Genomic DNA, 22463 nt, shown 5'->3' with positions numbered 1-22463 from the left:
GCAGAGACCACGGCAGCAGGGTGGAATGGCACTACCAAATCTCTTATTTTACTACTGGGCATGCAATATTCAAAAGATAGCCTTCTAGATGTCACCAGAGGACTCCCCATCTATCCCAATATGGGTGTATGCAGAGAGGTCTTACAGCCAATTTTCTTTAAGCTCTTTGGTATGCTCTTCTCTTCCCACAACCGGATGTACCACTCCATGTCCTCTTAATCCTGTAGTCACCCATACCTTAAAAATTTGGTCCCAATTCCGTAAACACTTTGGGCTACAATCGATTTCAGTCTTGAGCCCTATAGTGTCAAACCACTTGTTCGTGCCTTCCTATTCTGACTCGGCTTTTAGCATATGGTACAAGAGGGGAATTAGAAGCTTTAAAGATCTGTTTTCAGACAACTCTTTCCTATCTTTCACTGAACTTTCCCAAAGATTTAAGTTGCCACAAAGCCACTTTTTCAGGTATCTTCAGATAAGGAGCTTTACTCAAAAAGCATTTAGCTCCTTCCCTAGTTTACCTCCACTGTCAATAATTGATATGTTGTTGAGTTTAAATCCTAATAAACGTGGCACTATTTCCTATATATATCTTACCGTTAGCTCTATAAATCCTCAGATGCTAGAGCATCTTAGGGCTGCATGGCAGCAGGACCTATCTATAGTTCTATCTGATGCTGATTGGGAGGGCATTCTTCACCAGGTGCACTCATCGTCCCCGTGTGCAAGACATGGGTTGATACAATTTAAGATACTCCATAGGCTCCATTTCACTAACTCTAAATTGGCAAAAATTTTTCCTAATACCAGCTCAGCATGCAATAGATGTAAGCAAACACCAGCTACCTTAGCCCATATGTTCTGGTCATGCCCTAGGCTGAAAGAGTTCTGGAGGAGTGTATTTAAGACCTTTAATGACATCTATGGTGTCGTAATTGATCCACATCCTCTACTAGCTCTATTTGGTACACGACCTGAAGGATCATCTCTAACTAAGGACAAATGTCATGTTATTGCTTTCTCCACCCTGCTAGCAAGGCGTCTAATTCTTTTGAATTGGAAGGGGGTTAACCCACCCACACATAACAGATGGATTAATGAAGTTATGGCCCACATTCAAATGGAAAAGATTAAGTTCACTATAAGAGGCTCAAAAGATAAGTTTTTTGACACCTGGCTACCTTTTATAACATACTTTGAAGGCTTACACACATCTGATTGTGAAGACCCTCGACCTGTTTCCTTATAAAACATCATATGACGACTATGTGATGCTGAACTCTAGCTACTGCCCTAATTTTAGGGCTAAAAATTTGAGGGTTGAGACTGAATGGGCTTAGGCTCCCATGGGGTATGGTGTAATTATGCTATAATGGAGGTAATTACTAAAATTATTATTAATATGGTTTGGTACTGTGTGTATGTATATGCAGGGGTATGCATGAATATGTTGGTGTATGTATGGGTATGTAAATGTGTATTTTAGTTTCTTTTTGTATTTGTACAAAATGTTTGTGTTTATTTATACTGTTTTATTATATTTCTTTGAGTGGAGCAGAGAAACAAGGATGGGTCTAGGGTGTAGGAAAATCAAACAAAGAATTGTCTAATGTTAGTTTATACTGTATTATGCTGTTATTGTTGAATATTACAAAATAAAAACAGAATGTTCAAAAAAAAAATGTAAAAAAATGTTAAAAATGAATAACTAGAAAAAAAGATGTCTATAAAGAGAGAATATGGAAGATCAGTTAAAATACGGATCATTTCTGTAACACGTTTTCTAAAAATGAATGAAAAAATAAAAGTCATGTCAGAAAAAAAAAAAAAAAAGATGACCATGGAAAATGCACTCGCATCATGCTTTTAACATTGAGGACAGTGGTTAGTCGAGTTTATCGCAGTCACCTAGGCATGTATGCACTGCTTCTGAAGAAGAGTTGAGACGTCATCAGCTGGTCAAATGGTGGAAATCTTGCCAACTGTTTTCTTCTCACAAAGGGTTCATCATATATCTCCCATATTATACTGTAGGAGTTTACAGGGACAAAGAGAGAGAAAGAGAAGGATAGAGGTTAAACAAATGCATCAATTACATGTGTCCTCAAATAATTAAAGCACATACAGTGGAATCCAAAAGTCGTGAGACCACTAGTGGTAATGCTTCTATTTTGCATTCCTGTCTTATTTAATAAAACATTTTGTATTACATATTATGCAGTCATCAGAACACACGGAGTCAAAAGTAGGGTCTCTGGGGTTTTACCATGAACTTCAAAATTTCGGTAACACTTTATTTGAAGGCTACCTACATAAGAACTTCATGACGCATTCATAAGCACTGAATAATATGTTTATGAAGCACTACTTGAACATTTATTAAGTGCTTATGTCAGTTCTCGCAACCTGACATAAGATGTTTTATGAAATAAATGACATTGTCCTGACATAATAAGAAGAAACGTTGAACATATTTACAGCACTAAACATATTTAAAACACTATACATAACTATTTATGTCAGCATTCTTAAGATCATTGTACTGATATTAGGTTACATATGCCTGGAAACCACCCCCTCTTCCCTCCATGGCATGGATAAGATGATTGATGCAATTATGTATAGGGTTTAAATGTTTAGTGATCTACTCAACTGCGATCTACTCAATCTACTCAACTGCGTAACCTCTCTGTTTGGTCACCTGCCTCTGTCTCTGTCCCAGTGTGTCCTATTATGGAGATATGCCCCAGTCAGTGTTAATTCAGCTTTTCCAGTAAGTAAACCCAATAAATTTGATGGATGTCCACAGAAATGTTGAGGTATTCTTCTACAACATTCTGTATTATCCAGTAGCTCCCTGTCTAGTACTGATCAGGCCTAAATAGCATTTGTAATATCATGCTTATCAGACAAAGCATTAGAGTGTACAACAGCTGGGTGGTCTCACCTACAAGAACTGTCTTATGAATAGTTCTTGAAAGATTCTAAGACTGTTTGACCATCCCCATGATTGCTATTCTACAGGAGAGTTTTTGTGCAAGCTTAAACAGGAATGATTGCTCGGTGGCAGCCAATGTATTAGAGGTTCGCACTTTGGCTGCAGAAAGTGCGAGAAATGGTAGCTTTTCGCTGTCCTGAAGTATTGACTGCGTTAGCTTGCAAGAATGACAGTTTGACTTTGGACCAACTCATTAGTTTGTCAGTCTTGATCAGCTCTTGCAAAATCTGCCTTTACACAAGTTCTGCTTCAACATATGTAAACTCCAGCTCCTGTTCCGGTTCCAGTTTCAGCTCCAACTCCGGTCCCCATTCTGGTTCCAGTCCCAGCTCCTGTTCCAGTTCTAGGCCCACCTACAGCCCTCTTTCCAGTTCCAGCTCCAGTTCAAGATCAGTTCCTGAACCCATGCGATGCGATCAGTCTAGGCTGAGCAGAGAGGCTTTGTCATTTACATGGAGGTCTGTGCATTTATTGTTGCGCAGCTCGTCACATTTTACGTGACTGTTGGGCTCATCCACACAGGCCTCAGGCACCAACTCTGGGAAATGTGGTAAATGTTTCCACTAAGGGGTTGATCATGAAGTCTGTTCTCCTGCCTGTTATAAGCTATGAGAGAGTACATTGATGGCACTAGGCCAGGGTTTCTTTCATCCTTCAATTTCTCCAGCCGCATCTGGATTTTTCTTTGTTAAAAAGAAATGTAGTGGATTAAGGCCTTGTATTGAGTATTGTGCTCTCAGTGAAATTGCTAAGAAATTTGCCCCTACCTCTTATCCTGGTAGCCTTGGAACAGCTCAGAGGTGCTCAGTATTTCACTGTTGTGCATACAATTTAGTCCGGGTAAAGGAGGCTGATGAATGAAAGACATCTTTTATCACCACTAGGTGGAACTATGAATACCTTATTATGATTTTCAGCCTCTCTAAAGCCCCCTCTTTTCTCCAGTTATTGATCAATGATGTACTTAGAGATATGATTGGTAGGTTGGATTTAGACACCCATGTCCATCATGTCTGGCCAGTTCTTCAATGTCTGCTAGACAACAACTTGTTCATTAAAAGAGAGAAGTGCAAATTTCACATACAACAAGTCTTCTTTTTGGGGTATATTCACAGTGCTCAGGGGGTTACTATGGACAATCACAAGACCAAAACAGTAGTTAACTGGCTCATTCCAAACTCTATTAAGGAAATGCAGAAATTTCTTGGCTTTGCAAACTTTTACAGGCACTTCAACAGGCATTTCAGTACCATACCTGCACTCCTGGTACCCTACTTAAAGGTGCCTCCAAAAAATGTTTATGGACCCCAAGACAAAGACGAGACAGCCTTTGAGTACTACCCACTTGTAGTAGAAGTGGATGCGTCTGAGACTGGAGTAGGTGTTGTTCTATCTTAATGCAGTGGTACTCCTGAGTTGTCCCCTGTCACATTTTACTCCAAGTTCAGTGCAATGTAACTATGGCATCATTTACCTGTGAACTGCTAGCAGTTAATCTAGCCCTTGAAGCTTGACATAATTGGCTGGAAAGTGCAGTTCATCCTTTCCAGGTCCTTACCGACCATAAAAATTTAGAATATCTCCACACGGCCAAATTTTTAGATCCCAGACAAGCATTTGTCGCTATTTTTCTCTCTAATTCTGTTTTTATTACCGCCCTGATTCTCAAAACAGGTTTCCTGGTTTTACTCTTGACATGCATAGCTTTCTGATACAAAAATTTCCTTTTTAACAGAACTCCATTATGATTAAAGAAAAATATAGAAGCACTTTTACCTGACTTAAATTTACCATCCTTTATACATCCGGATCCTGTTCTTGTGATGGAGTTTCAGAGTGATGTTGTATTCAGTGCTTCCTCTGTGAACGCCCTTATTGAGAAGATGATGATATCTTTTGTCAAAGTAGTGGTGCCAGTCTCCATCTTTACTGGCACCAAATCCAAATACATTCACCTGCCGAGAGAGGGAGGGGGAGGGAGAGAAAGAGGGAGAAAGAGGGAGAGAGAGATAGTAGCACTGACTAATGTAATTAGATATTTCATCCACATGTTTAGTGTCCATTATTGAGCTTCTCTTAGCAGCAGGCAGAAACAGATCGGCATTGGGATGTTTCTGCAGGATAAAAGCATTTTCCCTAAACTTTCTTTGATTGGAGGACCAATGTCCAGCACACAAAACAAAAAAATAAATAATAAATAATAAAAAATAAAAATAATGACAAAATGTGCTGGACCCTGGCCCTGGATTGGAGTAGGCCACCCCTGTTCTGTGGCCTTGCTGCCCTCACATGCAAATACATACAGCTACCTATTTCTATACAATGTTTCTCCCTGGCAAGATGCATCAAAAATAATCCACCACAGACTGAGATGATCTCTGATCTCCACTACTGATTTTCAGATTCTAGCTGACAGGTATGTTGGCACGTTCAATGTTCAATTGTGTTTCCTTTTTTCCTCTTTTGTGCTCATTTTGTCAAGGACCATGCACAAGAATATTAATTCTAACTAGCTATTTTCCATCTACAACCCCTGGGCAGGTACATGCGTAATTAGATGCAATGCACGTTATTAATACAGAATACAGCAAAATGGCGCAAGGACAATCTCAATCCAAAAAACTTGGTGCAACGTGTGAGTGAAAAAACAATGCAAAGTTGTGCAAATAATTAGAACCCTATATTTTATTGAAAATAATACAAAGACAACATATTAAATATTGAAAGCGAAAGTGTACTTTAAATGTTTTTTTAATATATGTCCATTTTTAATTTGATGCCAGCAGCATATTTCACAAAAGTTGGGATGGGGACAACAAAAGACTGGTAAAGTTGTGTAAAAAACACCTAATGCAATATCTCACAGCTAATTAGGTTAATTGGCAACAGGTCAGTAACATAAGTGAGTATAAAAATAGCATCCCAGAGATGCTGTGTCTTTCAGAAGTAAAGACGGGAAGGGGTTCACCACTCTGTGAAAGACTGCACAACCAAATAGTGCACCAACTAATGTAGTGTAAATAGCAAAACACTTGGAGATTTCGTTGTCTACAGCAGTGGTGGATTTTAACTAAGTAAATGTAATTCTTTACTGTACTTAAGTAGTTTTTTCATGTATCTGTACTTTACTGAAAGTTTTCCATTTTGGGCGACTTTTTACTTTCACTCCACTACATTTCAAAGTCAAATATCTGACTTTTTCCTCCTACATTTTGAGAAATCTGTTATTCCTTTTGGGTTTTGAGTGTATAAAAATGTAACATGTCAAAACAACAGAAGCACAAAGCAAGAACACCAATCAGGGCACAGTGGCACTTTGTTCTGAGCTTGTTTTGACCTGTTGGTCACACCGACCCAGTGCAGTACACGATTCAATGTCAGTGCAGCAGCATAAAAATTTGGGAGCACATACGTCTCTCTAAATGATGAACTAACCTAACTTTGTGTAAATACACCACAATATAGAAATATGTCCACATATGCAGTCGTGACTGACGTGTTTCTTTTTTCTGAATTTATACAAACACTTTCATTTTATAGTAAATCAGTTTCGGTTAGTTAATGTTTATGAACAGAGACCTACAGATCAACATAGTAAAGGAGCTCATCTGTGATCCTGAGTTTAAAGCAAGTTTTTATCCAACTTGTAACTAATTTACAAAGTAATCTTAAACTGAAACTTTGCTTGTTTGTAAAAAGTTGTTTCAGAGGGACTCGGTTCTACCTGATGGAGCCTTCAGTGTTTTGTGTCTCACAATCATATCATTTTAATAGAGATCAGTGTCAGACTAATTAATGACATTCTACTAAAAGACTGGTTTACCAAGAGAGACACTGGAGTGTTTTCACCTAAACTGAGTTCATGAAGCCAGTCTTGTTATAAAAATGATAGGACATTTGAGACAATTAATCTTTCAGTACTTTTACTTTTGATACTTAAGTACATTTGAAGGCAAATATTTCTGTACTTTTACTCAAGTTAAGAGTAAAAGTTACTCAAGAGTAAGGACTTCTACTTTTACTGGAGTAATATTTTACCTTGGGTATCTCTACTTTAACTCAAGTACATAATTTGTGTACTTCATCCACCACTGGTCTACAGTCCATACTATTAAATCTGGAATCTGGAGAAATCTCTATGCCAAGGACAAGACCGAAAAGCATTAACAGCTAGCCATGATCTGTGAGCCCTCAGGTGGCACTGGATTAAAAACAGTCACGATTCTGTGGTGGAAATCATGGCACAGGCTCAGGAACACTTCAGAAAACCATTGTCTGTGAACACTTACGACACTAGGGGGGCTGCCGAAAGCCAACTTCACATATAAAATTGCAGATATTATTCCATTCTGTTTAGTCATTGGTTGCATGTTCCTGGGCCTCTTCCAGTCAGATTCCTTATGGTGCCAGACCCTTCATGATATGGTCAAGCCACATCGTCTTTGGTTCCCCATGCTTGTATCTTCCAGGTGCTTGGTTACAGACAGACATCCAAACCATCGTGTTTGCAGAATTTGGTCAGGATGGTGGCCTGTTTGCAGCATCAACGACGGATAGTTTTGTTAGGAATTCGGATTTGTTAGGAGTTCAGAAACGCTGTCGCTTTCTTTGGGCCTAAGCTCATTAAAGATGCACTTATGCAAAGTGAAAAAGTGTCCTGTTGAATCAAAATTTGAAATACTTTTTTGGAAATCATGGTTCCTGCATCTTCTGGGCTAAAGAGGAGAGGGACCATCCAGGTAATCAGTGCCCATTTCAATAGCCAGCATCCGTAATGGTATGGGGCTGCATTACTGCACATGGCATGAATGAGTTGCACATCTGTGAAGGCAACATTAATGCTGAGTAACATATACAAAATGTGGAGCAACATATGCTGCCATCCAGATGACATCTTTTTCAGGGAAGGCCTTGCTTATTTCAGTAAGACAATGACAAACCACATTCTTCATGTATTACAACTGCATGGGATGAATGGAACATGTCCTGTGCTTTACATTTTACTCCTATATCATGTTTTGATAGCTTTCTAGCTACTAAAATAAGATCATGGTCTGACCTACCAATCACTACAGTCTAGTTCATTCATAAAAATGAAAACCAAAAGGGATTGATGGAGTATTTACCATACACATATTTGTAATACTTGTTTCATAAAATGAGTAACTTGAAAGTAGTACAACCATGTGGAATTAACACCCCCTATTAACATAAGTTCTCCAGTCTTTGCACCCTATTTCAAAAGTAAGCATGCAACAGGTGCACAGTTTGTGTGAATTACACAATCCTTGTACATGCACCACTGTGTTGAAAATGTCTATAAATCAGAATGTGTTGCTACAGAAACACATAGTGGCATAAGTTGTTCAGACTAAAGACCTAAGAGTATTTTTAGACTCCACTAAGCATGCTCCTTTAGTGTTATTCTGTATGTCTGTATCATATTTAGTTTTGATCAGAGAATGTATGTAAGTTGTAAAAACTCTGGACATTAATTGATTGGCATGTAGTAGCAACACTTCCATAAATGTTTTGATAATTCTGAAACTCTCTTAGAATTCTTTGGATACCAATTTGTGCAGTGCATTGTAGTCGATGGGGGAAAAATTAGGAACTCATGCAATGTGAGTCTTCATGTCTATCACAAGAACAGCTTGGTGGTTTAAAGCATGCATGTACTACGGCAGTGCTGGTCATGTTCTATGTGACTGTCAGGCCCGTTTGCGCAAACATCAGGCACCCACTCCACACACCACATGGTAATGTGGTGAGTATTGCCACAAAAGTGTTGGTCTCAAAGTCGTTTTTCTTGCCTGTTATTGTGTCCTGCCATAACTGACTCAGAAGCAGAGAAAAGTCTCATTGATGATCAACTTCTGGAGGAGTTGCATATCCCAGTAGAGCAATTGATAGCATTTCTATCAACAAATGTCTTAAGCTGCCAACCTTAGCAGTCAGGTCCACCTCCATTTAAAGTCCCAAATCTGAATTTCTCAGTCGTATCCCTCCACAGTATTTAGGTTTACTTGAAGCTTTCAGTGAGATCAATGCTACCAAACTACCCCCACACTGTCCCGATGACTTGCCATAGAAGCTGTCCTTCCCAAATCCAGAATATGCCCACTAATTCAGGAGGAGGAACAAGCTATGGACACATATCAAAGAGGCTTTGGATCAGGTTTTTATTAGACCTTTTTAGGATTACCTTTTGGCAAGAAAAAGGATGGGGTCTTCATCTCTGTATAATCTATCAATCAAATAACAAAAAATACCCTTAGCTGCTTCCTTTTATTCCAGTGATCTTAGAACATTTATGAGAGCCACTTTCTTCACCAAACTAGAGCAGGGGCAGCAGGGGCATGGTCAAGCGTGGTCTGCCGGGGGAGGCTTGGACAGAATTAGGATGCTTACACCTGTGGGTAATTGTCTCTTTCCCTACGAATATGAGCTTGAATGAAAGGTCTCTGTGTGCTGACACCATTGTCTTGCTGCATGACCCATGTTTCTCTTGAGTTTCAGCTCACAGTCAAATGTCCTGACATTTTCCTTTAGAAGTTGCTGGTGTAATTTAGGGTTCATTGTTCCATCATTTATGGGAAGCTGTTTGGTAAAGTTTTTATTCTGGAATACTGTGTATTTTGGTCTCATCCATCCACAAAACATTGTTCCAATAGTCTTCTGGCTTGTCCATGTGATTTTCAGCAAACTGCAGCTTTCTCCTTGCAAAGCTGCCATGCACACCAGGTTTAGTTTTCTTCTGATGAACTCATGAACATTAACATTAGCCACTATGAGGGAGGCCTTTAGTTGCTTAGAAGTTACCCTGGGTTCTTTTGTGACCTTGCAGACTATTACACTCCTTGCTCTTAGTGTGGTCTTTGTTGGTTGTCCACTCCTGGGGTGCGTAATAGTGGTCTGTTTATCCATAGTCTAGTTTGTCTGGCTGTAATTGGTGGAGTCCAAACTTTTTCGAGATCTTTTTCCAACCTGATGAACATCAGCAACTCTTCTTCCTGAGGTCCTCAAAAATCCCATTTGTTCATGCCCTGATACACTTCCGCAAATGTGTTGTGAAGATCGGAGTGTAAAAGATCCCTGTTCTTAGGGGAGTCGTGGGCTGGAGATTAGGGACCTGGCCCTGTGACCGAAAGGTTGCTGGTTCGATCCCAAGTGCTGACAGTCCATGACTGAGGTGTCCTTGAGCAAGACACCTAACCCCCAATTGCTCTCCAAGCACCGTGCATAGGGCTGCCCGCCACTCCGGGCAAGTGTGCTCACTGTCTCCTAGTGTGTGTGTATGTGGTGTTTCACTTCACAGATGGGTTAAATGTGAAGGTGGGATTAAAAAAGGCATCACTTTAAATAAAACAGGCTGGTCACTTACACCTGATTGCCATCCCTTTGATTGAAAACATCTGACTCACTGTATACATGCACACAAATCATTATGACAGATGAGGCAAATAATTTTATCTCCCAATGACCATGCATTTCAAGGTCTGGGACATATTAGACAGTACGCAAACAGTCAGGTTTTGTAGTCGACTTGCTGGATGAGGGTGAAATGGGCAGGCACGAAGACATGTGCGACTTTGACAAGGACCAGCTTGTTATGACCAAACTGCTGGATCAGAGCAAGGCTTGTAGGGATCTCCCACTCAGCTGTCTGTTGTCTGAGGCAAGTCAGTGCATGAGGCAACAAAGACTATCCCATCTGGACCAAACTGGCAAAAGAGCTACTGTAGCACAAGTCATGGAAATTTTAATTGCAAGGTTGAAACAGTGCTATGTCATTATTTCAACTTAATATTTCATCATTTCAACTTATCAACTTGACTCTATGAGTTACTGCCTCTTTATGTCGGTATATAAGTCATCATTGCAGTTTAACATAACTTTTGTGAACCAACCCCAGTTGTATGAATAAGGCCATGGTTTATTCACTATTACCCTGTAGCCTCAAAGAAATGTCTTTAGTGTTTTTATTTTAATATGTTCATTTGGTGAGTTCTAAGCACCTTTACTGCATTAAGGTCGGTGGTGAATTCCTCAACCACTGGCAGTCTGTTCATATATGCTTGTTCATATATAAGCACAAAACCAAACATATGTGATATATTAAGATTTGGTAAAAATATATTTACACTTATTTACACAGGAGGTTTCAATTATACATTTTAATTATCATTTATTCATGATATATTTATCATTTAATTTATTAATTCACAAATGCAGTAATAGTTATGATCAGATTTATTGTTAACAGTAATTGTAAGAAAAAAGTTTGATTTGGATTTTTTTGAATTTCTTTAAAGTTCTGGTGTTCATGAAGTGCAGTAATAAATAAAATAAATAGTAAGTACAATTTTGCATAATCAATTTTTAGTGTTTTTTATAATAATAGTAATAATAATAATAATAAATATTACAATATTTGCTTATGTTACTATGAAAGTTACAATAAAATAATTATTTGCCAATTAGAATATTCTGTCATATTTTTTTGTTTTATGTTTGTTTTATAAGGCTGTACAGGAGACAGAGAAATGTTTGTATTAAATTAAATTTTTAATGTTAAATTACTAACATAATCTTACATTTACTACTAAAATATAAAAATGACATCCCTGAAACAAATTTTCTTTGTGAAAGTAAAATACAAAGGTACTGATGTTCTGCTTTCAGGTCAATATGAGTTAAGCCGCGATCACACTCGGATCTTAAATGGAATGAATTGAGATGCTTTGATTGGCTATTGCTGCAGCAAGAAATTATACTGTTATCTAAACTCACACATTTACACCTGCACTGCTCGTCTGCACAGTGATGAAAATGCTAAAAGTATATCTGCCACATCCTCACACACCTGCTGGGGTTTTGCTTCTCACTATTGGAATTGCACTGTTACCATGACAACAGGACCCAGATTGTTGATGCAAGAGCAGAAATAAAGTGCAAACTCCCTACTCATAGCACATGAGGGTGTGACAGATATACTTTTAGCATTATCCTATGAGCACAGACACTAAAGTTGTATGGGAATGGGAGAAGCTGGAATAAATACGTTATAAACAGGTGAATTGAGGTGTTGCAGCCACATCCAATCACATCACCTCGTCTACTTCCCTTTAAGAGCCAAGTGTGCTCGCAGCTCAGCTGATACTTTCGTAATGCTGCCCAAGTACAAAGTGGATGTGTTCTGTTACTACCATGAACAACCACAAAAAAAAGATGAACTTGTATATAAAATAAGATAAATATATGCCTCACATATCTTCAAATGAGTGTTCTCTCATGCAGGTGTGGGTCATTGTGTTCATGTGTATTTCACAACAGTAACCCACTGTAACACAGACCGGCCCAGATCATCACATGGCGTTCAGGAGCCTGTGCCACTACATGGCCCTGAGAATAATTATGACAACAGCTGTTTTGACACGTCGTGAGAACTGTTACTAGCAGAACAGCAAAAAAAATTGGTTATCATAGTCTGGATGGTTTCCATGTCTTTCCTGAACACCTGCTTCATTTCGCGTTGCAGGCACTCCTTAGACAATCCACTATCCTCCATTACCTCGGTCAAGGTTTAAGGTTTTTCATTCATTATTCACATTGAACATGGGTTGTACTTTGTACTGGTCTATATACACAAAAGACATGGCTAATGACTCTATAAAAGCAAGAACTATAAATTCAAGGGCAAACACAAATAAAACTGTCAGCCTGAGTTGTTGCGTGCTTGTGCTATATATATAATTTATAGCAGTGATGTGTCCAACACCATGGCTAGTATGCTGTGGTTCAGCCTTCATGTAAATGACCACCAAAAATGGTAGCCATGTAGGGGCTCACCCAACATTTGTGCCCATGCTTCTTATAATGCAGCTTTCTCTGAGTTTCTGTACCAAGAATCAGTATTTCAGTTTTTTCATGATTCATCCACTGAGAAATATCCGACACACAGCTGGTCAGTCTGTCTACAGAGTTTTGATTATCAGAAGGAATAGACATGTATAATTGTGTGTCATCAGCAAAACTATGAAAAATTATATTATGTTTCCTAATAACATCACGTCACAGGTAACATGTACAAGGAGAAAAGCAAAGGCCCTCAAACTGAACCTGTGGGGACTACCCAAGAAATGTTATTTTTTAATGAATGATTTCCCAGTGAAACCCTGAACTGTCTATTACCTAAGTGTGATTTCAATCATACTAAAAGTGTGCCAGAGAGGCCAACCCCCATTCAAGATGGTGGATTAGAACCTTGTGTTCATTGGTATTGAAATCAGCACTAACATCCAATAAAACCTGAAGGATTTTGTGCGTCAGCGCTGAGCCTGAGGCCATTCGCAACCCAAATCAATGCTGTCTCAATCATTTTCAGCAGAACCTGTCTGGACGATGTTTAGCTAGTAACTTAACTCTAGAGCAAGACTCTATGGCTTTACCTGGTCACAGATGTGCAGGGACAGCACAAGCATCATGAATCCAGTAGAAGGATATTTCCCCTGTTTCTGCAGCCAGACCTCATAGACATATCTCATAAACTCAGGGTGCAATATCATCACCTTGAACAACAGACAGGAAGCTCTTCTTAAAGCCAGATTTACAAAGATGTGTCTGCTTTATTCGATCAAATCTTTAACATCAGCAACTGATACTATACAGTAGACTGTGATTTTTCTTTAGGCACTAAGCAGAGTTCATAAGGACAACACCGAGCACGGTACTCACCTTTTCGTAGTCTGCTTGTATTGTGTTTTTCACTACAGTATATGTCCTAAACCACAAAGAACAAGATAAAAGGGTGATAGATCATTTGAAAGTTTTCTACGGATCAGAAAATGAATCACAAAAACACAAATACATACCAGTTGAGGAGCAGATTTGATATGACCTTCTCTAAAACCTGATTTCACTTCTATCACTGGCTTTCTGTGTATTTATATGTGTATTTCTCTGATCAGGGATCTACTCTCACCGTGTGATGTGTTTGGTAGTGAAGACACTGATGAGCCACTGAAGATCCAGAATTTTAAATGGTACCAGGACAAGGTGGGTGGAGTTGTCCATGTCCACAGCACTCTCAGGGTAGATGGCACGATGAGTGGTCTTTGACCCAACATCCTTCTCAAAGCCTGCAGTAGGGGCTTTGTTCATCCTGCAGAATAGGTTATACACTTAATTTTTTTTAAAACATGCTGACCCTCTGGAGCAATTTAAGGTTAAACTGAAAGTTATAAGGGGCTCATGGCACAGGGAACACGGGGACTGCGATTGCTTCCCCCTTGCCCCTCATCTGTTAGTCCTATAAATGAAAAACAAGAAATGTATCATGTACAATTACACTACAGTTAATAAATGAGTAGAATTAACATCACCTTGTAATTCTAAGGTTTTGCAAATCAACAGTGACTTTGAGACGGGATGCGACCCTCCAACTGTCAATTATCGAGTTATCAGACAGAAAGTGACAAGATATTTGTTCTTTCCAGCTCAGGATTTAACAATAAACTATTCAGGTATGATAAACAACAGCACATGACCCTGCAATTGCTATAGTATAGACCTGAGCCACATGGTTAATGGTTAATCAGGACTTTCCCAAGGTGGTACCATGGTTGAAATGCAGAACAGACAATGAACAAGAACACAGGTTAACATGAACGCAACAACCAGTGCACCTACAGCAAAAAAATTATAGAAAACAAGAACACCCTTTCCAATGCCTTTGGCATAATTTTTGATCGTTTTGAATACAGATCAGTTTCCATTCATTGTGACATGTCAGCTGTCCAGGTGATGTAAAGAAAGCAAGACTTACTGGACCAAGCAATGCTCATCTATTGCTGTTATGATTTGGCCCTTGTTGAAGTGACTCAGGTCTTCACACCTGCTCAATTCTCTTGCAGTCAACATCTCAACTATGAGAACCAACCATTTGCCTACCATTTTATAATATCCCACACTTTGACATGAGCCATTGTTTGAGATAATGATGCTTTATCTGTGAGTGGTCATAATGTTTTATCTCATCTGACACAAAATTTGAGTCAAAACTCACCCTATACAAATTTGAACTGAAATCCTTGGTAATAAGAACACAGCAGAATGCTTTACTTTGCATGACAGTGCATTTTTCTGGCCTAATATTGGAACATGGAGTCAGGGAATATATGAAGTATTGCCTGCTTAGTATTGGTAAGCCAAGAAACCTGAGCCATTTACCAGTACCCTTTTAGAAAATATCAGGATTTCTACCCCAGCTAGTCTGGTTAGATATTTGCAGTGTAAAAAATGCCCATAATGGACCACTTTACAAAGCTAGCACAGGCTGGTACAGCTGGCAAGCTGTGAAACAATTCCAAAGAAATTATAGGATCATATTTTGTATATACAGGTTTCCAAAAAAAGTGCACACTGATCCAGACTTCAAACGTCCACCTTTAACTGAGCTACTAAAACCTTTAGGAGCCTCCAGATCTCGCATTACATCATATCACTGCATAGATCAGTCAGTCTTTGTCAGTACCTTATGACAACATCATGGGCGTCTATTAGAGGGCCATAATGAGATCCTTTCAGATTTCCAGAGTTTCCCACCACAGCACAGGTTCTGCAGCGGTGTGGACCAGCGTCTGAGTAGTGTTCTTCATCAGGGAACAGCGAGAACAGAGTCTCCACAAGTTCACTGTAGTTCTTTTTAGTTGGTCTACCTTGAAGCCTCTGCAGAGAAATAAGAGTATTTTTGATTGTTCAAGTAAAACAAATTAACCACATTTTGTAATGCTTTTTGTAAATGAATTCTAAATTTTTATATTTACATTGATAAATTACAGGATGCTCATTTGTTTCCAAATGAATTAAAACAAGAATGGAATGGCATATTTGATATAGAAAATGTCTTGAATACATGCCTTCTCTTACATACACTTTGAGATGTTTCGGGGCTTAAAGATAAAATGCCTAGGTTGTGTAACTGTCAGTCTTAAAGAGAGTGGACAGTCTGCAGACTAAAGCCTTTTGAACCATCTTTTCCCACATTTTATTGTTCTAATCAGTTTTCTTTATTTAAACACAGTTTTACTTGGTTTTAGCTTATTGTTGTGTTTGTTTTATTTATTCAAAGTTAGAGTTTTTCAGCACAAGCACAAATTTTATAAAAGATAATGACAGGCTTGGACTGACAAAAACACAATGTCACATATTCTTCAGGAACATTGGTGTTGGCCTTGAAGCAGCAGATTAATGATCTGTTGGAAAATCAGGCTCTGCAAAGTCACTTTGGAAGCAAATCATTTTTTTGCGAATAATGCCATGGCTGGACATGGGGGTTATGAACAGGAGCTCCAGCAACACCCACACTGAGAAGACCATCAGGTGTGGGCTTCCTTCATTCTGGAGACATCCTACCAGGCACCCTTGTTGTACCAGCACTGTAAGATGCAGACTAGTCCTCAGAGAAGACTAACTTCTTTTTTAACAGAGAAGACTAACCACCAAAGATGCTTTGAAATCTTTAGTGATTTTACCTTACTGCCTACTTCCCTCCCCTGTGTATGAGACAGTTATCATCAGAGACTGTGTTCGTATAGACCTTAAGTAGTGTAAAGTTTCAACCCACTTCTTTCCTGGTGCTTGGGTTGCAGATATCGCCACACAAGCTCCCACTGTCATAAACAATGCCAAGAGTGCCAACATGGTTCTTCTTCACATCAATGTAAACAACATGAAATATCACAAGTGAAAATTTAAAGACGTCTGTAGTTTGGTGGACACCAGACTTTTAGCACTGAATACTCTTTGAAGCACTGAATAAATGCTGGGTTTAATTGGAAATTGAGATTTGTCTTGTGAGAGGTCATGTTTTCAAAGGCAGAAGGCAAAGCAGGTGAGCCTGATGAGCCTGATGGTTTTATCCAGCATACCTGGCATTTGAGAATGTTGGGCAGGAGGACTGCTGGAGAATTTCCTGAATGTGCTGCTGATGGAGCATGCAGCTGCCATGGAGGCAGAGAGGGCAGAATTCATCCTTAATCAGATTTTTACATGTCCTAAGGGTAGATACAGAGAACCAAATGTTTAAAAAATAAGACAAAAATATTGAACTTGGTAATTTATTCGCTCCAATTGCTCCAATTTCACAGATCTGTGAGGTGCAAAATTATGTGAACCTTTAGGGTTAGCAGATAATTTGAAGGTGAAATTAGTCAGGAGTTTTCAATCAATGGAATGGCAATCAGGTGTGAGGGACCATCATGTTTTGTTTAAAAATAGGGATCTGTCACAGTCTGATCTTCTCAATACGTTTGTGGAGTGTGTCATGGTGTGAACAACAGAGATTTCTGAGGCCCTCATAAGAAGTGTTGTTGATGCTCATCAGGCTGGAAAAGCTTACAAAACCATCTCGAAAGAGTTTGGACTCCACCAATCCACAGTCAGACAAGTCTACAAACCCAGGAACCCAGGGTAACTTTTAAGAAACTAAAAGCCTGTCTCATAGTGGCTGATGTTAATGTTCATGAGTCCACCATCAAGAGAACATTAAACAACAATGGTGTGCATGGCAGGGTTGCAAGGAGAAAGTCACTGTTGGACAAACTAGAAGTGGCAGATGACACCAAAATAGATCTTTTTGGTTTAAATGAGAAGTGATATGTTTGGAGAAAGGAAAGTTAAGTGATACTTTTTTAATCCCACAAACGGGGAAATTCCATCTCCACATTTAACCCATCCGTGAAGTGAAATACCACATACACACACACTAGTGGGCAGTGAGCACACTTGCCCGGAGTGATGGGCAGTCCTATCCATGGCGCCCGAGGAGCAAATGGGGGTTAGGTGTTTTGCTCAAGGACACCTCAGTCATGGACTGTCGGCACTGAGGATTGAACCGGCAACCTTCCGGTCACAGGGCCAGTTCCCTAACCTCCAGCCCACGACTGCCCCAAAACGCAGCATTCCAGTGTAGGAACCTTATCTCATCTGTGAAAAACAGTGGTAGTGGTGGTGGTAGTATCATGATTTGGACCTGTTTTGCTGCATCTGGGCAAGGATGGCTTGCTATCATTGATGGAACAATGAACTCCGAATTTTACCAGTAAATGCTAATGGAAAATGTCAGTACATCTGCCCTCAAACTGGAACTCAAGAGAACGTCGGTCATGCACCAAGACAACAACTCTAAACATACAAGTCATTCTACCAACAAATGGTTAAGGAAAAATAAAGCTGTTTGGAATGGCCAAGTCAAAGTCCTAACCTGAATCCTGTACAAATGTTGTGGAAGGACCTGAAGTAGCAGTTCATGGCTGGAAACCCACCAACATAAAGAGCTGAAGCTGTTTTGTATGGAGCAATGGGCAGTTATTGCTGCACCAGGGGCTCATACCAGATACTGAAAGGACTTTTCATACTTTTGCCACTCACCGATATGTAATATTGGATCATTTTCTCAATACATGAAAGACCAAGTCTAATATTTTTGTTTAATTTGGTTCTTTTTATCTACTATTAGGACTTGTGTGAAAATCTGATGAAGTTTTAGGTCAAATTTATGCAGAAATATAGAAAATTCTAGAAGCACCACTGTATTTATCCCTTTTAGTTCCTGTAGTACATACTTACATAGTACATACATTGCAGTTGTTTAATAGAATTTCCAATAAAATCATAAAAATAAAAATAATAGTAATATTTTTTAATAGTAACATTTTTTGCAGGCCCAAGACGATCATAGCAGACAACTTATAGCGACTCACTTCTGGGATTTGTCAAATATTAGAGGGCGCTTTCAAGTGAGTCCGAAACGAATGGGATAAAATGAAGTATTTGAGCAAAGTTTGTAAATGTTTAAATATGTTTATATAGAAGAATACATTAATTTCCTGAACACAGAACAGCATAAAACATTTTAACTGCTGTTATATTTTTTCAGCACTTTTGAACGTGCTCAAAATTCAGTAGCAGTAATGCTAGCCAATCAGCGATCAGCTGCAGTAATGGCAAGCCCTTAGTAGCAGTAATACTGATCCGTCAGCGCTCAGCAGCAGTAGCGGTAATGTTAAATCAATCAGTTTTTAATATAGAGAGAGAAATTGGAAGTGGCCAGGCTTCCCCTTAATCAGCTCTGATCACAGTGGAAGTAAACAAAAATGGCTCCTTCACTCCTTTACAAGCATTGTGATTGAGCAAACATCAGCTGAGCTCCATGGATAGACTATTAGACTAGCACACCAACTCACAGTTCTATTAGATGAATTAGCTCCGCACTCTGAGTCTAATTCAGCTTACGGGCCCACAGTATCCAAGAGCTCTGTGTTGTCACTATGCACAAAAACAAAGCAGAGCTTTTGGATATTGTGTAATGTGTCCGATTTAATAAGTAAACATATAAGTAGGTATTGCGGCCGGGATGAGGATCAGTACCTCCAAAACCGAGGCCATGGTTCTCAGGCGGGAAAGGGTGGAGAGCCCTCTCTGGGTCGGGGATAGGCTCTTGCCTCAAGTGGAGGAGTTTAAGTATCTCAGGATCTTGTTCACGAGTGATGGTACAAGGGAGCGGGAGATTGATAGGCGGATTGGTGCTGGGTCAGCAGTGATGCAGGCTCTTTACTGGTCTGTTGTGGTAAAGAAAGAGCTGAGCCATAAGGCAAGGCTCTCGATTTACCGGTCGATCTACATTCCCACCCTCACCTATGGTCATGAGCTTTGGGTAATGACCGAAAGAATAAGATCGCGAATCAATCAATCACCGAAAAACCGAAAACCGAAAAACCGAAATGAGTTTCCTCCGCAGGGTGTCTGGACTCTCCCTTAGAGATAGGGTGAGAAGTTCGGTCATCCGGGAGGGTCTTGGAGTAGAGCCGCTGCTTCTCCACGTCGAGAGGAGCCAGCTGAGGTGGTTCGGGCATCTGGCTAGGATGCCTCCTGGACGCCTCCCTTGGGAGGTGTCACAGGCAAGTCCACCCGGGAGGAGACCCGGGGGAAGACCCAGGACATGCTGGCGTGACTATATCGCCCAGCTGGCCTGGGAACGCTTTGGAACCCCCCCCAGGAAGCTGGTGGAAGTGGCTGGGGAAAGGGAGGTCTGGGCCTCATTGCTTAGGATGCTGCCCCCGCGGCCCGAACCCTGGAGAAGCAGAAGATGATGGATGGATGGATGGATGGATGGATGGATGGATGGATGGATGGATGGACTCATAAGTAGGTATGTGCTGCTTTTGGCTACGTCACAAAAACAATTTGAAACAGGCTGTTTTTGCAGTTTAGTTTGCGTATGTAGACTGAGGGGTGAATGACTGTCCCAGGCAGACGGCCGTCTGTGCTGTTCGTTTTCTCTTGGTACAGCCATGCCAGGGTTCTCACCTCTTCCCTTTTATTCACCCCCCCATTCTTTACTAGCAGCTCAACACAAAGTCACAATATTTCACACACAAACAGCCAACAGTGTCCGAGTTAATCTAATAACAGCTATAGGGAAAACACATTTGATATGATACTAATTCAAAAAGTCGATTTCCATTTCCATGGCTTCTGGTGTGAAAAATGTGTTACCCTGGGGAGCTTAGCGGATTGTGTTTGTGTTTTTTTACAAGCTAGGGTTGTACTTTCAACTTGAAGCTATAGAAATGCCAAATCTGAAAACCTGTAGAGGATGCAAATTTTTTTAAAGACAAACACAAACAAAAGAACTTGAGGTGACCTTCGTAGTGTCTAACTCAAAGCCAAGATAATGAATGCAAAAATAAATATATACAAAAATACATTTTGCATGCCCCTTGTGGGAGTATGAATTAACTTAGGATGGCTGACAATTTGAGATCTGAAGTTTGCTGGTGGTGTTTTCTTTGTCACGTACGTCTCTCAGCTGTCTAGCTTTAATTCATGTCGTCTTCATTGGAGTAAATGTTGAAGAGACGCTTTATAAGGACATCCTCTTGTTATGGTTTTGTTTTAACTGTTATAGCATATTAAAACATACAGAATGATGACTGTACTGCTGTAAGTAATAGCCTGTAACCTCATATCATGCCACAGCGGTACACAGCGCCTTCGGAAAATCTTCCTTCTAAACAGTAACAAATAAATAATGTCTAATTTAACTTACTTAGTAGCTAATTAACTTACTTAACAGAAGTATTTCATTGAAGAGGTTAGTTTTATATATATATTAGTGTTTGTAGTGGTGATGTATCCAACACAGCAGTTGGCATGCAGCCAGGGTGGTGCTGCACAGTCCTCATGTAACCTGCTGTCATATCATAAAGTTCCAACCAAGATCATTGCTCAGGGGCAGATAATTTGATGACGTGGGCCTATTTCCAAGGTAAAGCTCAGATATTGCTGCACTAACTTTAACACTATCATTTGTATTACGTGCTGCGTATCAGCTTATCTGATAAGATGCACTATGGAGCAATTTACAGTGATGCAGAGAAAACGAACAGACACTGGATCTTCCGTTAACATCAGACCGTACCTTCTATCATTAATGCTAAGCAAGAAAGGCTGAAACTGACAGGTCAGTGCTGATGTTCTTTATCTTACCTCCCACCATTTCCTGGTGTTTGGACTGAGCTCGCTGTTCTGCCTGGACAGAAGTTTTGGCACCAGGTTCTTGTAGCGCTCCGCAAACCAGGGGTCGTCTTTACTTCCTGCCATACACTGGAAACAGGCACACATCTCCTCTGAATCAACATTAAGCTGGATGTAGTTTAACCCAACCAGGCAGAGGATGATTATTCCCACAAACAGTTCCTGAAGGTGGCAAGTGATACTGGTGCAGAGTGTCATCCTCTAAGCTGTAAGTCTGAAATCAGGTACAAAGAGCCTTTGCTGCATTGATTACACAGGGCCAGTAAAAATTTCTCAAGGTGTGGCCCCCTTTGCCCTCATTGGCTGAAGTGCTCATTGTTGCTCTTAACTTATATATACACTTTATTGATCTCAGTATAATAATAAGGCAAACGATACAGAAATGCCAGAACATTTATAAAGTCACTTAGTCACAGTGGCAAAAAAAAAAGTAGTGCTTACATGTACATTTCTCATTCACTGATGTTAAGCAACTGGTTTTGATGTGTTTATCCCATCTGTTCACAAATAATGATGGATAATGTCAGATGTCCACAGTTTACTTTTTTTGCCGGTTCAATCCCCAGTGCTGACAGTCCATGACTGAGGTGTCCTTGAGCAAGACGCCTAACCCTCAATTGCTCCCCGGGTGCCGTTGATAGGGCTGCCCACCGCTCCAGGCAAGTGTGCTCACTGCCCCCTAGTGTGTGTGTATTCACTAGTGTGTATGTGGTGTTTCACTTCACGGATGGGTTAAATGCGGAGGTGGAATTTCCCCGTTTGTGGGATTTAAAAAAAAACTATCACTTATTAACTGAAATTCAGGCACCTTTCAAAATTGAGATCTTGTGAGTGCCATTCTGAGAAAGGTGTGGAAAGGATGTAG

At 39.9% G+C, this 22463-nt stretch overlaps 1 protein-coding gene across 4 annotated transcripts; it reads right to left on the bottom strand.

Moving 5' to 3' along the window:
• Positions 1 to 1735: 1735 nt before the first annotated feature.
• Positions 1736 to 21815, bottom strand: LOC108435830 (CMP-N-acetylneuraminate-beta-galactosamide-alpha-2,3-sialyltransferase 1-like). 4 transcript variants are annotated; one of them, XR_005130899.1, is made up of 8 exons: positions 21551 to 21815; positions 15534 to 15727; positions 13983 to 14162; positions 13736 to 13781; positions 13450 to 13569; positions 4775 to 4953; positions 3766 to 3848; positions 1736 to 2028 (listed from the first exon to the last, which is right to left on the bottom strand). XR_005130899.1 is itself a non-coding variant. In XM_037542341.1 (7 exons), the coding sequence occupies exons 1-6, from the start codon at positions 21794 to 21796 to the stop codon at positions 4786 to 4788; spliced, it is 954 nt and encodes a 317-aa protein (XP_037398238.1). In that variant the 5' UTR covers positions 21797 to 21815; the 3' UTR covers positions 1739 to 2028; positions 4775 to 4785. The 4 variants fall into 4 exon arrangements, 2 of the variants coding, with proteins under 2 accessions (XP_037398238.1, XP_017567426.1); XR_005130898.1 differs by having other exon boundaries at positions 3766 to 4953; XM_037542341.1 differs by lacking the exon at positions 3766 to 3848 and having other exon boundaries at positions 1739 to 2028.
• Positions 21816 to 22463: the final 648 nt, after the last annotated feature.

The sequence above is a fragment of the Pygocentrus nattereri genome, chromosome 11 (genome assembly GCF_015220715.1).
Source record: "Pygocentrus nattereri isolate fPygNat1 chromosome 11, fPygNat1.pri, whole genome shotgun sequence".
NCBI lineage: Eukaryota > Metazoa > Chordata > Actinopteri > Characiformes > Serrasalmidae > Pygocentrus > Pygocentrus nattereri.
Note: the sequence above shows the minus strand (reverse complement) of the source record. Positions and strands in the feature narration are given on the sequence as shown.